The sequence below is a fragment of the Ambystoma mexicanum genome, chromosome 1p (genome assembly GCF_040938575.1).
Source record: "Ambystoma mexicanum isolate Mex_15411 chromosome 1p, UKY_AmexF1_1, whole genome shotgun sequence".
In the NCBI taxonomy this organism is placed as follows: Eukaryota; Metazoa; Chordata; class Amphibia; order Caudata; family Ambystomatidae; genus Ambystoma; species Ambystoma mexicanum.
Genome location: NC_090921.1, coordinates 617,845,787 through 617,866,921, shown reverse-complemented (window position 1 = coordinate 617,866,921; position 21,135 = coordinate 617,845,787). Strand labels below are relative to the sequence as shown.

General features: G+C 46.4%; 1 protein-coding gene across 1 annotated transcript in view; it reads left to right on the top strand.

The window, feature by feature from the left end:
* Nucleotides 1-21,135, top strand: part of TMPRSS9 (transmembrane serine protease 9) — a 485,595-nt gene that overhangs the window by 10,314 nt on the left and 454,146 nt on the right. Inside the window, exons 2-7 of the mRNA XM_069649605.1 lie at nt 8,903-9,070; nt 11,396-11,523; nt 14,087-14,154; nt 15,915-16,087; nt 19,044-19,085; nt 20,897-21,010. Of these exons, the coding sequence (XP_069505706.1) occupies nt 8,929-9,070; nt 11,396-11,523; nt 14,087-14,154; nt 15,915-16,087; nt 19,044-19,085; nt 20,897-21,010 (667 nt within the window). The 5' untranslated portion in view covers nt 8,903-8,928. The remainder of the gene's footprint in view (nt 1-8,902; nt 9,071-11,395; nt 11,524-14,086; nt 14,155-15,914; nt 16,088-19,043; nt 19,086-20,896; nt 21,011-21,135) is intronic.

Genomic DNA, 21,135 nt, shown 5'->3' with positions numbered 1-21,135 from the left:
ATGTACAGACCCTCGCTAGCTCTGCTGCCTCTGGATCTTCTAAAGGCCTATTGGGTACAGATGAACTTCACAGTAGGATTGGATGGATTGAATTTAAGATGGATGTTGTTGGTTTGAGGGCCGACTAACCTGGGCTGCGTTCCCCGGTCTGACAATGTCACCGTCTATTTTCAAATGAACACGCAGGACCTTCATCTTTACCCAATGGCCACATTTTGAAACGCATTGCACCAGTGGATCTGGGCGAAACCATCGGCTCTTTTATGTTTGAATTCCAGTGGTGTCTTGCTGCCACCAGAGAGTGAAATCATGTAATAGTTGCTGGCTGGGGTTATTTGGTGTCTGCACAGGTGGACTTGTTCATTGTGCGTCCTTTTGCGCTTCATGATACGCTTCACCGCACATGGTGCTGATCCTATTGAGGGGCAGTATGAGTGTTTCCTCTCTTTCCATGATGACAGGGAGTGGATGGATTTCAAGGCGCAGGGTTTCTTTGCAGAACACTGGAGTGCAGATCAGTCGATAGGTTTGCTTACTTTGGAGAGCTACGTCAGCAAGTTATTCTTAGAACCGTCCAAACACTTTAGCCATTGTGGCGAAAGAAAAATGCCCTAAAAAGCTACAGTGGGAGGGAATCTGTCACTGCCAGAGTTGAAATGTCACTGTTGGAAATTGAAAGTGATTGGGCCTGATTCAGATAAATGTTTTTTTTTTTTAAAGGGGAAGCCCCATTGAAAATCTTTTTGTAAATCGGCCCAAATGTGTTTTTTTGACCTTCGTGAAGAAGTTCTATTTGTGTCAGACATGTAACCATGGAGCGCACAAATGCAACATAGATGTCACTGAACGCGTTTGTTTTCAATAGTACTTTATTGGCATTTGTATCATATACACGTGCTCAAATTCTCAGCCAATAAGGGTTCCAGCGCGGTGCTGGAAATGGGTAAAACGCAATGGGGGAACCCCCCCCCCACCTAGCCCTTTTCTATTGGTGGTGGGAGGGCAAGAATAGTTATTTTTCTGGCTTGTAAACATTTGAAGTAAGGTGTACGCACCTGGACTTGTTTGTGTGTTCGTATACAGGGTCTTTGGTCCAGGTCACGTGGCCTCCATTGGTCCCATGATGTATTGTGCATACTATTAGGTACACCAACACATCGAGGCATTCAGTGGGTAGTTTACTGCTTTACTTGTCTAACTCCCGTCTCAGTTGGAGGCAAGTTAGGGCGATGCCCGGTGATGCCTGGAGTGCCATCCACAGGTGAACGACAGTACGGACATTTGTGACCTTGCCACAAGTAGCTGCTCCAGCTGAGGTGAGTGAAGCGTTGCTCCCCGCCCCAGGTTTAGCTTCCAAGCGGTCACCCCTCTGGAACAAAAGCCGGCCAGAGAATAGCATCTTTGTATTCGCGGCTCATCGTTACTTTGTTCCGCGAAAGGGATTCATGGCGGCCTTGAATAATTACACCTCCGAATTTAGCTTAGCTGAGGTTCCTTTATGATAGAAAGATATCGAATACCCTGGTGGTTTACATAAAAAAAATCTGTTTTCTTTGCTGATCCCACCAACCAGCCAAGAATAGGACATGATGACAGGCCTCCTCTCGCTGGTGCTAATCCCGCACGGGGGTCACTGTTAAGAATGTGGATGGCTTTGTGAGTATTGCTTCAGTCTGCATACAACAAGGCTCACCAGGGGAGGATGTGAGTGTATGTAAGACCTTAAACCTCAAGCATTGCTCTGCTGAACCTTAACGCTTTCCTTGTGTGATATCATATCTGATGGTCGGCAAGGACCGTCCGGCTTATCTACAATGCCACCTCCCCACAAGGTCTCCTCTTGGAAGCCAAACCCTTTACTATGGCTTTCTCAGTCCTACTGCACCTCACCCTTGATTATGAGAAGTGTAGTGATATTCATGTCGTTGCTTTCTGATCAGTCATTTGAACCAAGATCCCTTTTACCCCCCTCCGTCATAAGGCAGTCCATGCAGGATCATTAGCCGGTTCTCGTACTGCTTCTTCCTGGTAAAATATCCTTCATCAGGACCCTCCGACTTGATGGCCGTGTTCCCTTGAGTTTTTCATCTTAGATCCATTGTGAATTCCCGCTACCAAACCTCTACTGGACCACCATTCAAGACACGCAGATTTTCCAGAATGCTGTGCCCATGGAACACATAGAATCATGCAGAGGCCCGGTGCATGGGTTCAGTTATTGGAATCGCTTCGATCCAAAGATGCGGCCTTCTTGATCATGGCTAAGATTAGATGTAGTGCAAGGATAGGTCATGATTTTTCTGTGAAGGCCCCTCCCAGCTCATCGCACTCATTTTTAGTTTTGGCTACTAGAGAGCGCTCAAGCAATACCTACAAGCTGTGCTCCCCTGTACACATCCATGTCCCTCCTATTTCAATTTGGTGCTGAAACGCCACCTTAGAGATAAACCTAAAAATACAAGGTTAACATTCCTAATATGCTGCCCTGTAACTTTCCAGGATTTCAAATAAAACTAAATGGCAAGAGTGCCATAGCAGAGCTGCCCCAAAATGCAGGTTAAAGATGGTAAGCATTTTGGAGAATGAGGGACCAGGCAGAGTTCCAACAGCAAATGCGAAAGAAGCAGGCAGATGCAGTACCTTCTGCTGCAAATATACAGCAGCAAATTAAGAGAGCGGAGCCATTTTGTCTGGAATCTCTTACATGTGAATATACAGATTCCTCTTCTGATTCTCATTTCCAGGTGTATTTTTATAATTTTGTTAACAAAGTTGATATCTACAAAGTGTAGGGTGGTGCGGAATCCATCTCTGTGCACAGTATAAATAGGCGTAGAAAAGTGTTTGCAAAGGTTCACCCGGGTATATTTTTAGTGTGGTAGACCGTGGGCAGCACTGTAATGTCGTCGTCATAGTCACATCTACTGTGTCCAATCAGATCTGCCGCTTTTCCTGCCATCTAGGAACATAATGCCTCTTGTGCGTTTTCAGATTGGGGTGCATTTTGTTGTCTGAGTCAAAAGAGTGACATGCCACGCTGCCTGCGAAATATCTAGAATGTCTTTCATTTGTCTCATAAATATATTGATGTTCACTCAGAGGAAAATAAGGGTGTGGCAAAGGAGTAATTGCAGAGTAGGTCTGTTGGCACACCAATTCCAAAGACAATTGTTCCTGGTGCATCACCAGCTGTTAATTGGGCACTTTTATTATTCACTTATTCATTAGGAGTGGATACAGATGTAGGCACTGGACAATTGTGCTTTGGTTTTTTAAAATTACATTTATATTGCCTTTGTCCTTAACCAAGATGTGTTTCACACTCCCGGCGCTTCATCAGGGCAAACCCTTTTCAATGTATCATCTCATACCTGAAGTGAGGAGCAATAAAACCTTTAAAATTTTGTCCATCAATTAGAATAAGATACTCTAGAATTAGGAGTACTGTACAAAAGGAAGCCATTTTTTTTACAATAATTGTTTTTTACCAGCTCCTTTCATAAAGAAAAAATATTCAGATTTTTCCACATGCCATAATGTGAACCCAATGCAAATGGTATAATGAACCCAGGCCTCAGCGCATTACTCAAAGGTTGGGTTTTTAAATACAAAAGTGCAGACTAGGCAGTTAGGGTAAGTTTGACATATACATTGCTTCTGTGATCGACGGTGCGTAGCTAGAATGCAGATTCTAATTGCTTGGAGTCATTTCTCTGAACAGTACATTAAGGCAGCTCTGAAACATTGCCTCGGAGGTGAAGCGGCGCGTTGGTCTTGTATGTCCTGGCAGATGGAAATGGAACGATAAGGGCTCCCATGCTCAACTTCCCTGAAACCTAAAGCAGAGCTGAAGCCAAACAGAACGTGATGGACAATGGAGGAAATTGAGCATTGGATTTATTTTCATCCAGGAAAATCTAAATTTAATGAGGATCAGCGATAAGGAGGATCGCTAGCCATTGCAGATGAATTTCAGCCAACCGTGACGCCGGTGCTAGCATTCAGGACTAGATCCAGCATTCCTTAGCCACGGTGCCAAGTGAATGCACGGCCCGGGGCTCGCTTTCCTCACCGACAGTAGGGGAATCCAGCCGGATTCTGCTCCCGGGCCCCTGATCTTGGCACGGAGAAGGCTGCTAAGAGCTACAGTCACTCTCACAGAGTCGCCGACTGAGCCAAGAATGTTGTTGGTTAAGTGACCCGGGTTAATGAGGCCGCATTGCCTACCTGGACCCTTGGAAGCGGAACCCGGCTCTGCTTTCCTCAGTCCTATTCTCATGTAAAAGGAGAACGTCATTTACTGGTGGAGAAAGCATGGAGGTGTGCGGCCGCGAGGAGAAGCTATTGAAAGCGAGAATGCTCTCGGTGGTTTCCCTCTTAGCTCGGCTTATGCGGCACATCAGCCTTCCACTGCCTCCATCTTATGACATGTGGGTCTCAACAGATCCACTACGTAGTGGGGCCATGTTCATGGCCTGCCCGTGCTTGGCAGCTATCAATGGTGAGGTGCTCTATTGACCACCCAGGCGAAACATTGGACCCAATTCCGCAGGTTGGGGAACACCTGCATGTTTTTACCGTGGCATGAGAGGTAAACATCTTTGCACCGTTGCTTCATTTTAGAGCAATAGGTTTGATGCACTCGCCGCGGTACAATGTATTGTATTGTTATGGTAAAGGTTCTCATACCGCGCACTGTCGCCACCTGCGTGGTTTCTTGGCGTTCGCATTCTAAGGGCATGAATCAACCGATTCCAAAAGCAGATTTCAAAGTGCTTTGATAGGATTTATCCATTGACATTAAAAAAAAGACATATTTTTACAAATAGGCAATGTCCTTTTCTTTTTTTTTTTTTTAGCAAGAACAAGTACAGGCCTTCCCGGGACGTGTCGCAATTTCTCCAGACAACAGATATGTCCAGACGTGTATTCCGTTTCTCACCCTCTGCTCTTTTCATGTCTGTTTCAGCCATGTACCTGCATGCCATCCATATTATGCACATAGCGTATGTAGGGGGCCAACCTGCCGGCACTGTCTGTAATCCCGTGTGTGCATTCAGTCCCGCATTCTCCAAAGAGGGAGCTGGCAGTGCACTCGAGGAGCGCTCTAGGCGGATCATTCATGCAAGCGCTCTGTTCCAGATGCATAGGACGGTGAGCTGCCGGAGAGAACTAGCAATGTCTTATGCGCGTTTGCCGAGCTTTCTCCATATATCCATGCATAGGTGTACATGGTTCAGGGTGATTACATTGAAACATTTGGTCGAAGGAGAATTATTCTAAGGTTTTTTTTTTGACAGGTTGATTTAGCCACATGTATATGGGTCTCGCGCCCGCAGCCCACATTTCAACCCCCCTACAATAATGATTTCCCTATACCCACCCCCACATATATATGCAGCGTAATTTGTCCCAAAACGTGTGACCAATTCTAATTCGACCAAATGTGCAGCTCAGTAATCTACCATTCCTGTATATTTATAATATGAAAGAAACCCTTTTGGAGCTAATTTGCATAACCACACTGCATTGCTCAGTGGCTACTGGGTGGTGCTGTGGCATATTGGCTTAGATGAAATGACCTATTCTATTCTCACACTTCAGGTAGAAGGTTTTTTGTTCATACTTTATGATACCCACCGTAATATTATGGTGTTGGCTCCACCCACAAGGATGTCAGCATATACCAAACTGATGATCCCCAAGGATGGGGCCATGTGTATGTGGCTGTGTGCATCACTGAGAGCTGTCTGTCTCGGGCTGATAAAGCTATGTATACAATAGCACTGCCTTATATGACAAAGACAGTCTTCTGAAGCAAAAACCGTGATCTTTGAGCTCCTTTGCATACCTGAAATGCATTGCTCGGTGGCTCTGAACTAGAGAAGAACTTACATGGATGGGTACTGGGTGGTGCTGTGGCATATGTGGCTTAGCTGAAATGACCTATTTGACATAGATTCTGTCCCTTCTCTAGCCATTTAATGCAGTGGTTGCCAGGGTCAGACTGGGCCATCACATTGTCTCGGGAACCAATGAAAAAGTGGCTCACAGTTGCAAATTGCAATTTATTCCTTTTGTGACAGACTTGAGTAGTACGCAAGGGAGAGGTTTTTGATCAAATGTGATGCAAAATGTGCATTTAAAAGAATAGGAATTCAGTAACACTGGTCAAAACAACTAGCCGCATGGTGAAGTAATTTAACAAACTGGCCCACATGGGCCAACAAAGTGGCCCAGTTTGACCAAAGAAACTGGCCCACACTAGGATTTTGCATTTTTGGTTCGGACATTGCCCAAGAGTCTAGTGTGCGCCTGGTGGTTACCTTCAGTTTGAAATATGAAACGGAGCTCACCCTAGAATGGAGCGACCTGAATTAGAGGACTATATACATCTCCTGTAATTCCAAGGTATTTATTCTAAGTGTGCAGTGCTGTCCTTTTGCCTTCTCCCCAGCTGTAATGACTACCATGTTATGATTTGTGATTTGTCCATGTTCCCACCATGAGGACATTGGTTAGTCCATGAGATGTACTTACCTCAGAGTTGGGCCTACTCACTAGGTATCACACCAACAGAAAATGCAAAAGGCTCTCCATGTTGCAGCTGCCCATATTGGCACAATGACCCGAACAAGCTTTCAGCTGATATGTACCAGGGGGTTCACAATGCTGGCACTCGACGGGTATAATACAGGTCTCAATGGAAGTGCTTGCCCAAGTGACAGATACTGTAGGCGCCACTCAATGCAATCCCTTACCCAAATAGCATGTACCATGGCGTTGCTCAATAAAGCACTTGTTCAACTATGTGGCGCTAAATACAGGTGCTTGGCTACTTTAGACCTTCGGTCTCTCAGTACAGGCATTCACTGATTCGATTTGAATTGGGATCTCAATAAAGGCTCTTACCCAATTGGAATGTACATTGGGTACCTTACCCTGGGCCCCTCTATAAAGGCACTTATCCAATCGGCATGTAGCAAGGGCCCCTCTATAAAGGCACTTATCCAATCGGCATGCAGTAAGGGCGCCTCTGTAAAGGCACTTATCCAATTGGCATGCCCCCTGGGCGGGGCCGGCTGCCTGCGGCACCATTAGCCCCCTGCCACACCAGCTCCGAGGAGTCGTTCAGGGACTCCTCTGAGCTGGCATAGTGGGAGAAGGCACAGCAGGTGCCCTATTAAAATTCAATGTGCCCCGTTCTTGGGAGCAGAGTGCATTTAATAACAATAGGGAGCTTTAAGCACCAGCACCCATTGAAAAATATGTCAGCTATCCCCCTCTCCCCACCATATGAACAGGAGCGCGTAAAAAGCATTTGCAAATCAGGCCCATCATATTAAGAGGAGCGTGCCAGCACTTCTTAGGTGCAGCAGATAACAGAGCATTGACGAGCTTTGCAAATCAGGCCCATCATATTAAGAGGAGCGTGCCAGCACTTCTTAGGTGCAGCAGATAACAGAGCATTGACGAGCTTTGCAAATCAGGCCCATCATATTAAGAGGAGCGTGCCAGCACTTCTTAGGTGCAGCAGATAACAGAGCATTGACGAGCTTTGCAAATCAGGCCCATCATATTAAGAGGAGCGTGCCAGCACTTCTTAGGTGCAGCAGATAACAGAGCATTGACGAGCTTTGCAAAACAGGCCCATCATATTAAGAGGAGCGTGCCAGCACTTCTTAGGTGCAGCAGATAACAGAGCATTGACGAGCTTTGCAAATCAGGCCCATCATATTAAGAGGAGCGTGCCAGCACTTCTTAGGTGCAGCAGATAACGGAGCATTGACGAGCTTTCAGGCGACGTACAGCAGCCAGCATGACATCACGCAAGTTTCCCCTCCTTCCTCCACTTCCGGTCCCGCCTTCTCTCCTCTTTTTACCCCTGCTTCTACCCCCATCACATTGAAATGATCTCCGCGTGGCAGGAGCACCGTACAGTCAGCTGACATCACAACGTGGCATGGCTCCGAGACATAGCATGGCAGCATGTGCTCAGATGGCAGCGTATCGACGGCTGCAGAGAACGCGCATCATTACTCTCTATCGGGACTGAGAGCCTGTTTTACAGAAGTGTCATAATCTGTGCTGGGCTGGATTATGCCTATGTGTGTGTTATGATGGTGTGGTGATGTCAATGACATTCCATGTGGAGTGTTGGTGTGGTGATGTCATTGACATCCTTGTGGAGTGTTGATGGTTGTTTGGAGTGCCGGGTTCCACTGGTGTCAGTTGGACTTAATGTGCTGGGTTGGATGGATATCCCAGTGCTTTATTTACATGATATCTAAGAGAATAAACCTACATGTAAACTACTTACCTTCTGGTCTTGGTTTTATGAAGAAGGAGTCATAGTTTATATCAAGAAGCCTTTTACAATGTCACAGCCCTGCTGATACCCGTCTGTAAATCAGACCCTGAATGTGAAGGGAGCGACAAAGCGCTTCACAAACGCGTTACGGCCTTTTTCATTTAGTTTAGAAATGGAGCGCTTTAATGTGCAGTAAGAAATCCACGGCGGTAACTGATCTTTGGTGTGTAACATGTAGCTACAGGTGGGTTTGGTTCCGCCTCATTCTCACTGGTGAAGGCAGCTTTTGGTGCGGGGGCGGGGGGATAATATGGCACCAGCAGGCGGCTGGAGGCACACTGGGCACCAGGGAGGAGAGAGGGCTGTGAGGGAGATAAGGGGGCAGCCGCCCCCCCTCCTCTGCCACTGCCCGTTCTCTTGAAGGAGATTGTGTTGGTTGGTTTGGGATGTGAGATGCGACAGGAGAGCACAGCAACAGGGGCCTCATTGTCTCCTCCTGATGCGTCACGCTGGGGCAAGGAGTAAGGAGACAGCTGGACCTTACAGCTCACTCTGTGTGAATTCACTCTGTCGTTTTATTTTCTGTTTTAGGACACCTGTGAAGGTTTTTCGAAAGCATGGAACAAAAGGACATTGAAAAGGACCCATCGGCGGACATAAGGAAGCCGACATGCGCGGGCACTCCCTGCTGTAAAGGGGTGATCACTGTTCTGGTCCTGAGTGGCGTCCTCACCTGCACCTTGCTTGCAGTTATATTAAGTAAGCCACTTATTATTATTTTATTATTATTATTATTTTATTATTATTATTATTATTATTACATTTACTTGCACTTTGAGTAGAGGGATCATTGTTGTAAGAGCCAGACCTTGCAAGGTGATCAGCAGTGGACCAATTCTGGGAAGGGAGGAAAAGTAGCGCGCGCTCGCGCTCACCGAGTGCGCGGCACGAGCGCAGCGCACCACTGGGAGTAGAAAGAAGACAGGGGTCAGGGCGACCCACATTTCACTTCTGTTTCACTGGGGTTTACTGAAATCCAAGCAGTGCCCCCCTCCCTGGCTCACTTCCTTTGAAGAAAATGTGCATATTAAATTGCAGGTCCATTAGCCACATCGAGCTCGCAATGTTTTGGAGTTGCTAGAAAAGGTTGGGTGCTGGTGGGACTAATTGTTTTATGATTTCATATTTAAAAAATTGCTACGATGCCTTTTTTGGGGACACTGTTTTGTGTTTTCCTCTCTTAAAATGGCGTGAGGCGCACCCCCTCTTCCATCCTTTTCCCCATGACTTTCCCTAATCCGCCCACCCCTTCCTTCTCATTTCATGAACTTACTTTTACATCGTCCATCCTTTTTTATAACAATTGTGAATCCATCATTTCCTCATTTAAGGTACTTTGTCATTGGTGTATTTTAAAAATAAACCTGTTCTAAAGTATTTGTCATCCGAATATGATATTCCTGTGACACTTGTGATATTCTTGTGATACGTGTGACACTCACTTTTCTTCTGCAGTGTAAGCTCCATGCACTCTATAGAAGAGTGGCATTGAGAAGCCTGTGAAGAGCTAACACCACGTCAAAAGCCATCACTGGGAAACCGTGCTGGGGTTGGCCATTCATAAGCTATGCACATTTCACATAAAAAGCAACGAGCATAACATACCATGTAGTTCCTCATTATTGTGCCCTCATGCCTAAACCCTTTTCTGATTCACTTTTCTTACACACTGTTTTAAATATATAATGTAGCGCTACCGCATCTTTTGGTAAAGTGGCACCTTGTGCATGAGATCACTCAAGGATGAGGTCCGCCACCTGCGACTCTCCAGGTATTTTGGAATATGACTCCCATGGTCCCTCAGCATTTACTAGGCTGCCTAGGGCTGATTGGGGATGGAGGGGTTAATGAAAAGCACCGGGAGAGCCAAAGGTTGCAGACCCCTGAAAAGGCAATATTATCACCAATGGCCTCTCTAAGTCTGGGCATATGATCATTGGCCCGGTAGCAAGATGGTTGCACAGTAAATGATTAGACAGCAAATCGGCACCCATAAAGGAATGCATCCCAAATGAAACAAGCATGTCACTGTACCAGAGAAATAACTTTAGAATATTTATTTATTGAACAGTTTTTTTATAACACGCATAATACCATACCTGAGTTTGGTTTCAAAGCGCAGATCTGGGGTTCGAACCTCTGTTGCCTGCGCGCGTTAACGCGCCCATGTGCTATCCTCCATTCAATACCGTGCATTCAGTGGACCCTATGAATATTTGTGTAGGACAGAAAAGCCTTGGGAAGTTTACCCATACCTGTACCCCAAATGTGGCTGCAAACTGGACATGTGCACCCAAAAGGACAGGCACCTGCCCTCAATAAGCCTGTTTGGGAGCCAACCTGTGCACGGGCCACTGATGGGGCAGGCCCATTCCGATGATGGTACTGTTGCTCATCCACACCGCTAATGGCCAACCAACGGTGGCACATGCCACCCATGGGGTAAGAGTTTGAACGGCACAATACAACTAGGCCACTGGGACACGATCACATTGTGTTTCTGTAGAGTCCAATCCCGCTGCCTGTGGCAATGTCACCCTTGATGCGATCTGTCATTTCATTGTTGATGGAGTTTATGTTGTCACCTGTGATGTCATTCATGAAGCTCTCTGGCGCAATGCAGTGGTGAAGGAGCGTGAAGGACGTGTTGCTACCATGACAGACACACTTCGCGATGGTGTGCAATGCATGGATGTTCACTGAGATGGCTTCGCTTCCAGTCGGGGGCGAAGCCGGGGGCGAAGCCAGGGGCGAAGCGGGGGGCTCGGCCTCCCATGGAAAGTTCACATTTTCCTTCCACCTACTCCTGGCATGGGAGCGTCCTTTGCTACATGCCGGTGGCGTTCTAAGCAGCCACCTTAACTCGCCACGTCTGAGAACCAGGTCCCATTTTTGTTGGGCAGGATCTCGTGCCAGTGATATTGTTGTTGAACTTATTTCAGAATTTAACTGAAAAATAAAGAAAAAAGGACCCCTAAAAAGACTTCCCACTACTCACAATGTCATGGTAACTTTGGTTTGCAGCATATTTAAATACACCTGGCATAGCTGTGGACTACTCTTTGGAACTCAGAGGCCTTGCCTACGACAACAGTTTACAAACGGAGTCGTCTGTCTACCACCAGACACTGACCGCAGCACTGCAGAGGCTGGTAAGTAGGAACACGCATGCAGTGGTGTGAGGGCGGGGTGGATGTGCATGTCTTTTTGAAGAGGTGTGAAGAGGTCATGCAGTAGCATGTAGCTGAAACAGGCAGTGTGAACATATGCCCTATTGTGCAAGTAGAGGGGCGGGGCCAGTAACACATGCTAAGATGCGCAGCGGAGAGAAGGGCCGTCGAACTGCAATGATTGCTATGAATAGATGAAATAATGTGACCGTGCAGTATTTGTTAGAGGGCCAGTGGGGGGGGGGGGTCTGACCACATGTGGTGTTGATTAGCTTAGCAGTTAAGTGGGCACACGGGACTTATATTGTGGTGTTTTGGGGGCCAGTGGGTGCTCTGGTCAGATGCAGTGTTTTTTGGAAAGCTATGGTGTGACAGGGATAGCTTTAACACACTCTGAAGGGGATTTCTCCCGTAAATCCTAACTAATGAAATAGATCACAGAAAGCAGTGATTGTGTTGCTAGGACTACAACCTGAACGTACACCTCATGGATGGACAAGGGAGCATTGAGGCTAAAGGGGACGACTGTAGGACAGTTTCAAGCAGGAAAGTAGAATAAGACAGCCCACGCCTTCTCTTAAAGTACCAAGTCTCTCACACGCAACACAAGAGAAACACGTAGTCTAACTTGTCGACAGATATATATGTAGCTATATAGTAATAGGTAAAACGCTAAGCAGCCAAGAGATGATTTTCTGCAAATGCCTTTGGTAAATGTGTTTTTTTTGTTGTTGCTTCAAACATCTACAATCTCCACGTTAACCAAAAACCAGCCTTTTTGTACTTTTCTCTCTGCTGGATTGGTCACGCACTTTAATGTGTCTGCTGGATTGCCTGGCACTTTGTCGTCTCTGTTGGATTGGCATGCACTTTGTGAATGGTGTCTCTGCTGGAATGGATTGCACATGACTGGTGTATCTGTTGGATTAATGTCTCTGTTCGATTGGTGTGCACTTTGTGATTGGTGTCCCTGCTGGATTGGTGTGCCCTTTGATTGGTGTGTCTGTTGGATTGGTTTGGCGTGCATGTTGGTCGGTGTCTCTGCTGGATTGGAGAGCACTTTGACTGGTGTCTCTGTTGTATTTCCGTGCACTTAGATTGGTGTCTCTGTTCGATTGGTGTGCCCTTTGATTGGTGTATCTGTTTGTTTGGTGTATCTGTTGGATTGGTGTGCACATTGATTGGTGTGTCTGTTGGATTGGTGTGCGCTTTGATTGGTGTATCTGCCGGATTGGCATGCACTTTGGTTGGTGTTGATGCCTAATCACAGTGCACTTTGAATGGTGTCACTGTTGGATTTCCGTGTACTTCGATTGGTGTCTCTATTGGCTAGACATGCACTTTGATTGGTGTCTGCTGGATTGGTGTGCCCTTTGATTGGTGTGTTTGCTGGATTGGCGTGCACTTTGGTTGGTGTCTGCTGGATTGGAGTGCACTTTGACTGGTGTCTCTGTTGAATTTCTGTGTACTTAGATTGGTGTCTCCATTGGCTAGCCGTGCACTTTGATCAGTGTCTGAGGGATTGGCGTGCACTTTGGTTGGTGTCTCTGTTGGATTGTATGTGCCCTTTGATTGGTGTGTCTGCTGTAATGGATTGGAAAAGTACCCACTTAGGGAACTCCCGTCCCCTGCACTCTAATGATGGCTTAAACAAGCTAAAAGAAAGTATATTTCCAATAGGAAAATCAATGTAGATTTAGTCAATCAATTAAAGTCTATGCAAATACATAGTGTCCAGGAACATAGGTTTTGAAACAAAGAATGTTTTAGGTACAAGATGGGTTGGTTTTCCAACAGAGATTTATTTTTCATAAGCAGATGCCCAACGCGTTTCGAGATAATGTTCTCTTCATCAGGGGCTGTAATTATTCATACGATAATCAAAGAAGTTCTAAGGAAATATACAAAACAATAATGTCAGAATACATAATAGTTCAAGTTAATGTGTTAAGGACAAACAATCACTTAGACAAACTGCACAGGAGATATTGTGCAAGCAGTGGCTCAATATTATTGAAAGCCTGAAATGACATTTTGAGTGTTTACCCGAATATTAACGCGAATAGATTGCACATGACTGGTGTCTCTGTTGGATTGATGTCTCTGTTCGATTGGGGTGCACTTTGTGATTTGTAATTGGTGTCCCTGCTGGATTAGTGTGCCCTTTGATTGGTGTGTCTGTTGGATTGGTTTGGTGTGCACTTTGGTTGGTGTCTCTGCTGGATGGGAATGCACTTTGACTAGTGTCTCTGTTGTATTTCCGTGTTACTTAGATTGGTGCCTCTGTTGGCTGGCCGTGCACTTTGAACAATGTCTGCTGGATTGGCGTGCACTTTGGTTGGTGTCTCTTTTGGATTGACGTGCCCTTTGATTGGCGTGTCTGTTGGACTGGTGTGCACTTGTGCACATGACTGGTGTCTCTGTTGGATTGGTGTCTCTTTTTCGATTGGTGTGCATTTTGTGATTGGTGTCCCTGCTGGATTGGTTGTTCACTTCGATTGGTTCTGTCCAAGTGATTTTTATTTTCTGGTGATTTTTTGCCCAGGTGAAATCCAGCTTCAGCAGTACACAGCTAGAGGACAGTTATATGAATAGCAACATCCTAGCATACAGGTGAGTGAGTACCTATGCTTGATGTACAGTTATAGCCTATTTCATGCTTCGGCTTATACAATGTGAAACACAATCAAAGTGAGAAGCCCCTGTGCTGACCTTCCATTGCAGAAATATTAGACCCACCTCCTCCAATATATTTGCACGGTCAAATTTACATGTAACATTAATCATACTTTTACAAAGTGTAAACAAACTGAAATGCCAGTGTTTCTGCGTAGACATTAACAGGGTTTGAACCTACTCCTGCATGATCGGAAATCTGCCAAAGCGCCAAGAACCATTTGAGTTATTCAGTGAGCACACAACAAATAAGTAAACATATCAACATAATCATGATCCGACACAGGTGGTTGATATATTGATTCATGGAATTATTTGCGTGTAAAGCGGGGATGTGCGTGCCATTCTGCCCGCAAATACCCATTCGTCAAACAGGGATGCACTGCACTCAACATTCCCGTAAACAGCAGGCTTGTTTGTTTGGGGGTTTGGATTGCGCATGGGAGGGGGCGTGGTGTTGGGTTTTGTGGGGAACTGGGGCAGATCAGCAGGGAACATCGTTCCACTACTTCGTTTCGTACACTTCAACCTAGCCCTTTATCCTTACCGTAGCCAAATAGTCTTCCTGGCTACCTTACCACTTTCCCCCCCTTCATGCAGCCTCTGATGTGATTTGACAATTTGACCTTTTTGTTTATTCTGCATTGTGAAATTCGTGATTTTCAGTTTGATGGATTTTTAACTACTTAGATATTGCATGCAGAAGGGAACACCCTGCTCACAGGCTTGATGTGGCTACGCATGTTCCCTCTCTGCTTAGATAATGCCCTTGCAGTTCCTTCATCGATAGCTTCTGATTGGTCATTGATGATCCTGCGTTAATTACTGATGACGTGACCTGTGCTGTGTCTATGGCCATCATCGTGAGTGTGCCGGTCTGGGAAAAATGCTGGTAAAACGGCTGGTAATAGTTCACACCAATACCGGCAAAAAGTTGCCCCTATCACCAGCACCGTTACTACTGGTGCCAGTGATAGGGGCAAGCCCATTCCATGGAGTCCTATTGGAACTTACCGCCGTTACCAGCACCCATTATATCCTGTTAACAGCGGGATATCGGGTGCCGGTAACAGTAAGGCGAGTCTGCCGGTAACCCACCGGTAGCACCGGCGGGTTATGCGTAGACTTGAAATGAGGGCCTATAACTCTCTTGTGATGATGTAATGTCATGTTAGACCATACAATGTCAGGGATGCTCTTTTTAGGATAGCACTAGTGCTTACTAAACAACCTCTAGGTGCTTTTTGAAGGGCTGGGAGCATGGGAGGGGAAATGTGCTCTTATCAGGTTTGGCTCTTTCCACATTTGGTGCAAGAGTGGGACGTCACAGATTGAGGTCCGAGTGTAGTGAAACGCTGTCCTCCACTGGTGTTGCACCATACTGCGTAAACATCTGATGGAGGTTGGATAAGTGTTGTGTACGGGGTCTGCAAGCTTTGATGCTCCAGCTGTTTTCCACTATACCTCACATCACCCCGAGCCAGCAAAGTCAATGGTGGAGGATCATGGGAGCCGTAGTCCAGAACATCTGGAGAGCCACGGGTTTTAACACCTGGTGTACGGCTTGGACGGCAACTTCTTAGAGGAGTCTCTTAATGGATCTGGGCAGTGCCACTAATCTGTTTGTGTATATGTCCCACGTGCACCATGGTCACCATGTTAATTCTGTTCATTTCTATGTGTATTTTTGTCTTCAGAAATGGGAATTACAGTGTCATTGCTCAACTTCAACTGACCTTTCAGTCGTCATCCTGGGCACTGATCCCGAACTATATCGAAGGCACCCTGAGGCAGGGTCTTAACACACAGTTGATGAATACTCCCGTGCCCGTCTCCACTTATGGCAGTATCACGTCAGCCAGCATTCTAGGTAAGATGGACCCTCTGTGCCAGGAGGGCAGCAGGTGCTTATGAGAGCCCCAACCTATTCTGGGAACTGAGCAAGCTGAAAGATAGGAAGCAGTCATGTGTTTCTTTTGATGCCTGATGTGATTTGGTAAAACTAGTGAAGAAAATGAATAGATGATTAAAGGCTAAACAATGAACCTTCTATTTCTGGGGGGAATGTTCTGAAGCTTCCAGTAATAACAGAGGCGAGCAGCTGCACAACTTGCCGGTGAGTTCAAAGGACAGAGAAGTGGGGGCACAGTGGGGTTGAGGGTATGATGTGGCAATGAGGCTGCTTCAAGAAGTCGCAGAAAAGAACATTGGCAAAGCCGACAGGCCTGTCTTTGAACATATACAGGCTAATATTTGTTTGTAAACCCCACAGGACAATCCATTCCTATTCTGTACATTTGCTAAGCTAGACATTTTGGCTTTGATGTCTTTTTACTATGCCTGTTAATCGTGCTATTGAGTCCTGACTGTTATAAACAACAAAAAACACTATGTAAAGGAGCACAGAATTGGAAACACAACAATGCACCAATCAGCATAGTGATAAGACAAGCTCTTTAAAGTAACATTCAATACATGTCTCCCCAACACAAACAGTTGCAATGACTGTTGCGAAATGGCTGATGCTTTAACGGGCCTTTCAATCGGATGTGCTCATTCTGTGTCATGTAGCAACTGACTTGCACTGAGGCCCCACTAGAATGTGTACATTATTGAACATTGGCAGAAAGTTAACGCTCTTTCAAACCATATCTAAAAAAAGGAGACAGACTAAAACGACGCATTTTGTAGTCGAGATATTTACTTTCTGTAAAGAGTTGGCATTGATTAGGTAAAACACGATTATGTGGAAGTCATTGTCTATTGAACATAGAGAAAATAGAATGAAAAGCACTTCTGAACAGGCTTCTGTATTCGGATTTTGAGCCTGGCCCCATTCAAACATGGCCACCTTTCTAGTTATTGGTTGCTGCTAGTCATGTTGCTGCTAGGCTGTCATGTGAACTGTTAATTTTACATCAAAGGATTTTAGGAGCTTCTAAATTTCATGATGTTACCAGCCAGGACTTTTTCATTTAATATACGCAAAATTCTAAAGGAAAAACACAAACGTGTTTCTAATTTACCGGGCTCCTGCGCCGAGGCCTGCAATTCTGCAAGGGGAAAGTCACCTGTCCGTCCGCTAGCCTTTCAAGCCATCAGCAGAGAGATAACGGGAAGCCATTGATTTCTCAGCGAGCATTCCTTTGCATTCGATGGCCCGGCCCTTTAGTCCTACTGACCCGTTCTCTTCTCCTCGGCCTTTGTAAAGTGAAACCCAGCCATTCTTCCCACCAGGCTTTTGTCGTCTCACTTTTCCAGTTCCTTTCATGCAGCCTGGATGCTCCCTCTCTGGGCCTCCTGTCCCCCCCCCCCCCCCTCCATGAGACATGAGAACCGCATCACTCGTTGGCGGCATAGAAAAGTCCAGGATTAAAGTGCCCCCCGCATTGCCCCTCTTACACAGACTGTGTGATATTGAACCCCAGAACGTTTCGGCTGTGGCTCTTCGCTCTCCCTCAGGGCTCAATTATTGCAGAACTGTACACGCGGCCGAGCATGCAGGTGGGCTCTGCAAAGAGTTGAATGGACATTGCTCCTAGCGACAGAATCCGGACCTGAAAGGGCAAACATTAAGAAGGCTCCTGTGGGTAGGGTGACCAGAAGTCCCAGTTTTCCCAGGACTGTCCCAGTATTTTGCCCTTGGTCTCGACCTACAGAGACTTTTTTGAGTTTTCAAACCCTCTCCAGGGTTTTGGGAATGGCTGGCTATTGTCCCGGTTTTTGCTGGTGACCCGCGACAAATGCTGAAATCAGTTAGGGGGAGGGCATGAAACGCTTGTGTTTCACTTGCATTTGATGCCCTCCCCCTTCCTCCATGACTTCTCTCCTCCAATGAGAGCTTTGAGCTTTCAATGAACACGTACTTACATGTACTTTGTGCGAAAAAGGCAGCTGACATAGAAGCAGGACTACAATTTCATTGGAGTCCGATGTGGTGAAACTTCTATGTCGGTGGCCCGTTCCAGTTTTTTATTTGAAAAATCTGGTCACCCTACCTATGGGGCATGGCAAGGCACGAAGGTGTTGGGCCTTTTCTTTGAAGTTTCTGGAGGCTTTCCTCTGAGAGGGTTACCCTGGGCTTTGTTGGATGTGTATTATGAAGGCTTCCGTGGAGATGGTCAGATGGTTTATAGCCTTTGCATCGAAAACTTTCCAACGAAAGTATAATGCATCGAAAGTTTTCCAACACATTTTTTCCATCAAATGCTTTTTTAAATGTTTTTTTTGGGGGGGTTCCCCTCCAACCCCATGTTTTTTACCCTTGAAAACCAACCCCAAACAAAATTAACCCTTTACCCCACACATATATGAATTCGAGGGAATCATTTTAGTTGGAAAACCTTTGATGGAAAAAGTTTAGTTGGAAACTTTTTTCGATCCAAAGAGTGGAGACCTGGTCAGATGCGTGAGCCGTGTAATATGTGGGGTCCTTCTTTTGAAGGCTCTTGTGCATGTGGTCAGATGGCTAACACGCAGACTCTAGTCGTAGGACACTGCCATTGGACAGACCAATAATACGTAGAGAGTCTTTCTATGTAGGCGGCCACGGGGATGTTCAAATGTGTGCTGTGAGACTGCCTTCCCTTGTGGCTGCCATTGGGTTGCCAAATAAGTACAATTTAGAGCTGTGGGGGTGAGTGCTTAAGAGTGCTACATAGAGACCATGCTGCATTGTTTGAAATTGCTGTGTCTTAGTTCGCCTCCACCCCATCCCCAAATCCCTACCCGCTGTCCCTTCACATTGCCAGGACGCGGGACTCTCCCCATTTTGCCTGTGCCTATTTCCCGAATGCCTGCTAACACACTGTTTCTTTTCCTTGCAGATGCCAACAGCCCTCCCATTTACCCGATGGCCCTGAAGTCAGGTAACTTGATTCTGTGTCACATACAATGGGAATGAGATATGCCTTTTCCTAAGTGACATCTCCTGCAGCCGAATCCTGCATAGAGACCAGGTCTGAGGCTTGAGATCAGATATTCACCCCCTTGACCTTTGGGGGCATTGATTGAGCTATTGGACCACACAGACACCATCTGGAACATGAGCCTGGACTTGCTATTGGCGTTCCATTACAATCGAACATTTCATCAATTAGTATCCTGAGGGGATTCTGCACTTTGTAAACCCTTCTGCTACCCTAGTCTGTACGCATCGAACTCCTGCCCACATATTAGTACCCGGGAGAGTAGGGCCCGCCAAACAGCAGGATAGCAAAGGGGCTTGAACTGCTGGTATAAACCCACGTTCCTTGCTGCCAGCGGCACCACGCCCCCAATCGACATATATTTTGCTGACGCGGCTTCGCGGCTCTCTCCTCCATCTCGTCGCAGTTCCAGCACCCATGCTGCAGTGTAGCCTCCTCACCTCCCACTTTTCTCGGGCACCATTCATTGCACCCCCTGCCCTGCCGCTGCTACCTCTCACTCCGGCACTTCATCCCATCCGCTCAGTGGCTGCCATGTAAAGAGAAAAGGAGCCACAACCCTGTGACCAGGTGGCCATGTTTGTTTGTATTTTTTTTTATTGGAAGTGGGCATATATTTATGCACAAATCTGAATTCCCATGAAAAAATGAAAAAGGAATGTTAAAACCCTGAGCATCGGCCGGTGTTGCTAGTAGCCTTCTCCACCTCCGTCTGTGGCGGTCCGGACCTTCTCTTCTCTGTGGCCTACAAAGGCTCGGCCTGTTGGGCCGTTCTTACAGTGACCCTCCCCAAACATTGGTCTTTAACACTATATTCAGCACACCTGCAACTGAGAACTGACATTGTGAGATATTCTCCGTTTGGAGTCAGTGAGCTCACAGGCCTCAAATTTCCAAGCCTTCATGTGCCGTTGCCATCAGCTACCAAGCTGCGCCAAAATGGTTGCAATGACCTGCTCTAAAATGGCGACATGTGATAGGTTATTTATAACACACTTAACACCAAGAGCTTTCTAAGCGCAGACCCAGGGATCGAACCTGTGCTGCTGCGTGTAGTCTTGTTCCCAAGGCGAGCACGTTGCCGCTGAGCTATCCTCCTGAGACATAGCTGCTGGAAACGTACACGGCTGGCTTTCAACAAGAGGCCAGTGCTGAAAGATCTCATAGGCGCTAGGTTTTGCAATCCTGCTTTCCCATGATAACACTTTTTCATTCCTAGTCGTGCTGTTTAGGCTCCTGCCCAGGCTCCGCTTTCCCAATTGCCAAGAGTCTGACGGTCAGCTAATTGGCAGCAAGAAGTATGGCTGCATTTCAGAAAGCGATAGCGCTTGGGCAACGCTGGTATAGGCGTGATGCCCCGCTGGTAACACAGTATGCATACTTTCACCCGCAGGACATAGGCTCACATCCCATTGCATTGACTCAGCCTTTCATCATCCCATGAATGAACAACTTTGCATCATTGTGTTGAGGAAAACAGCGCCAGTTATTTTAGCACACCATATGGATCTTCTGGGTTTTGGCTGCATTGTTGCCAGTACGTGCGGGCATTGGTCAAATCATCAATAGAATGATAGCGGTGCCACAGCGCACTCTAGAGGGAGGGTCAGGTGTTGCTTTGACCAAGCGCTCCATCTGGCCATGAGTGTTCGCTAAAACATTGCAGTGTTGTAACCTTGCAGAAAAGCCTTGTCTGTATGTATGCATGTTACTGAGCTCCCTCTAATAACGCGCTTCTCTTTGTGTAATAGGGAGTTGTCCTGTGAAGGTGTATGGTTGTGATAACGGCCAGTGCCTTGCGAAGCAGAACCCAGAGTGTGATGGCATATCCGACTGCACCGACGCCTCAGATGAACTAAACTGCAGTAAGTGCTACTTGATCTTGACGAGTTAACCTGAGACATTAACGTGCGCATGTCTGCTGGGGGAGTGATTTCAGTAAGCCAAGCTTCTAGGCACTTTGACCAAACACACAAACAAGATGGATGTT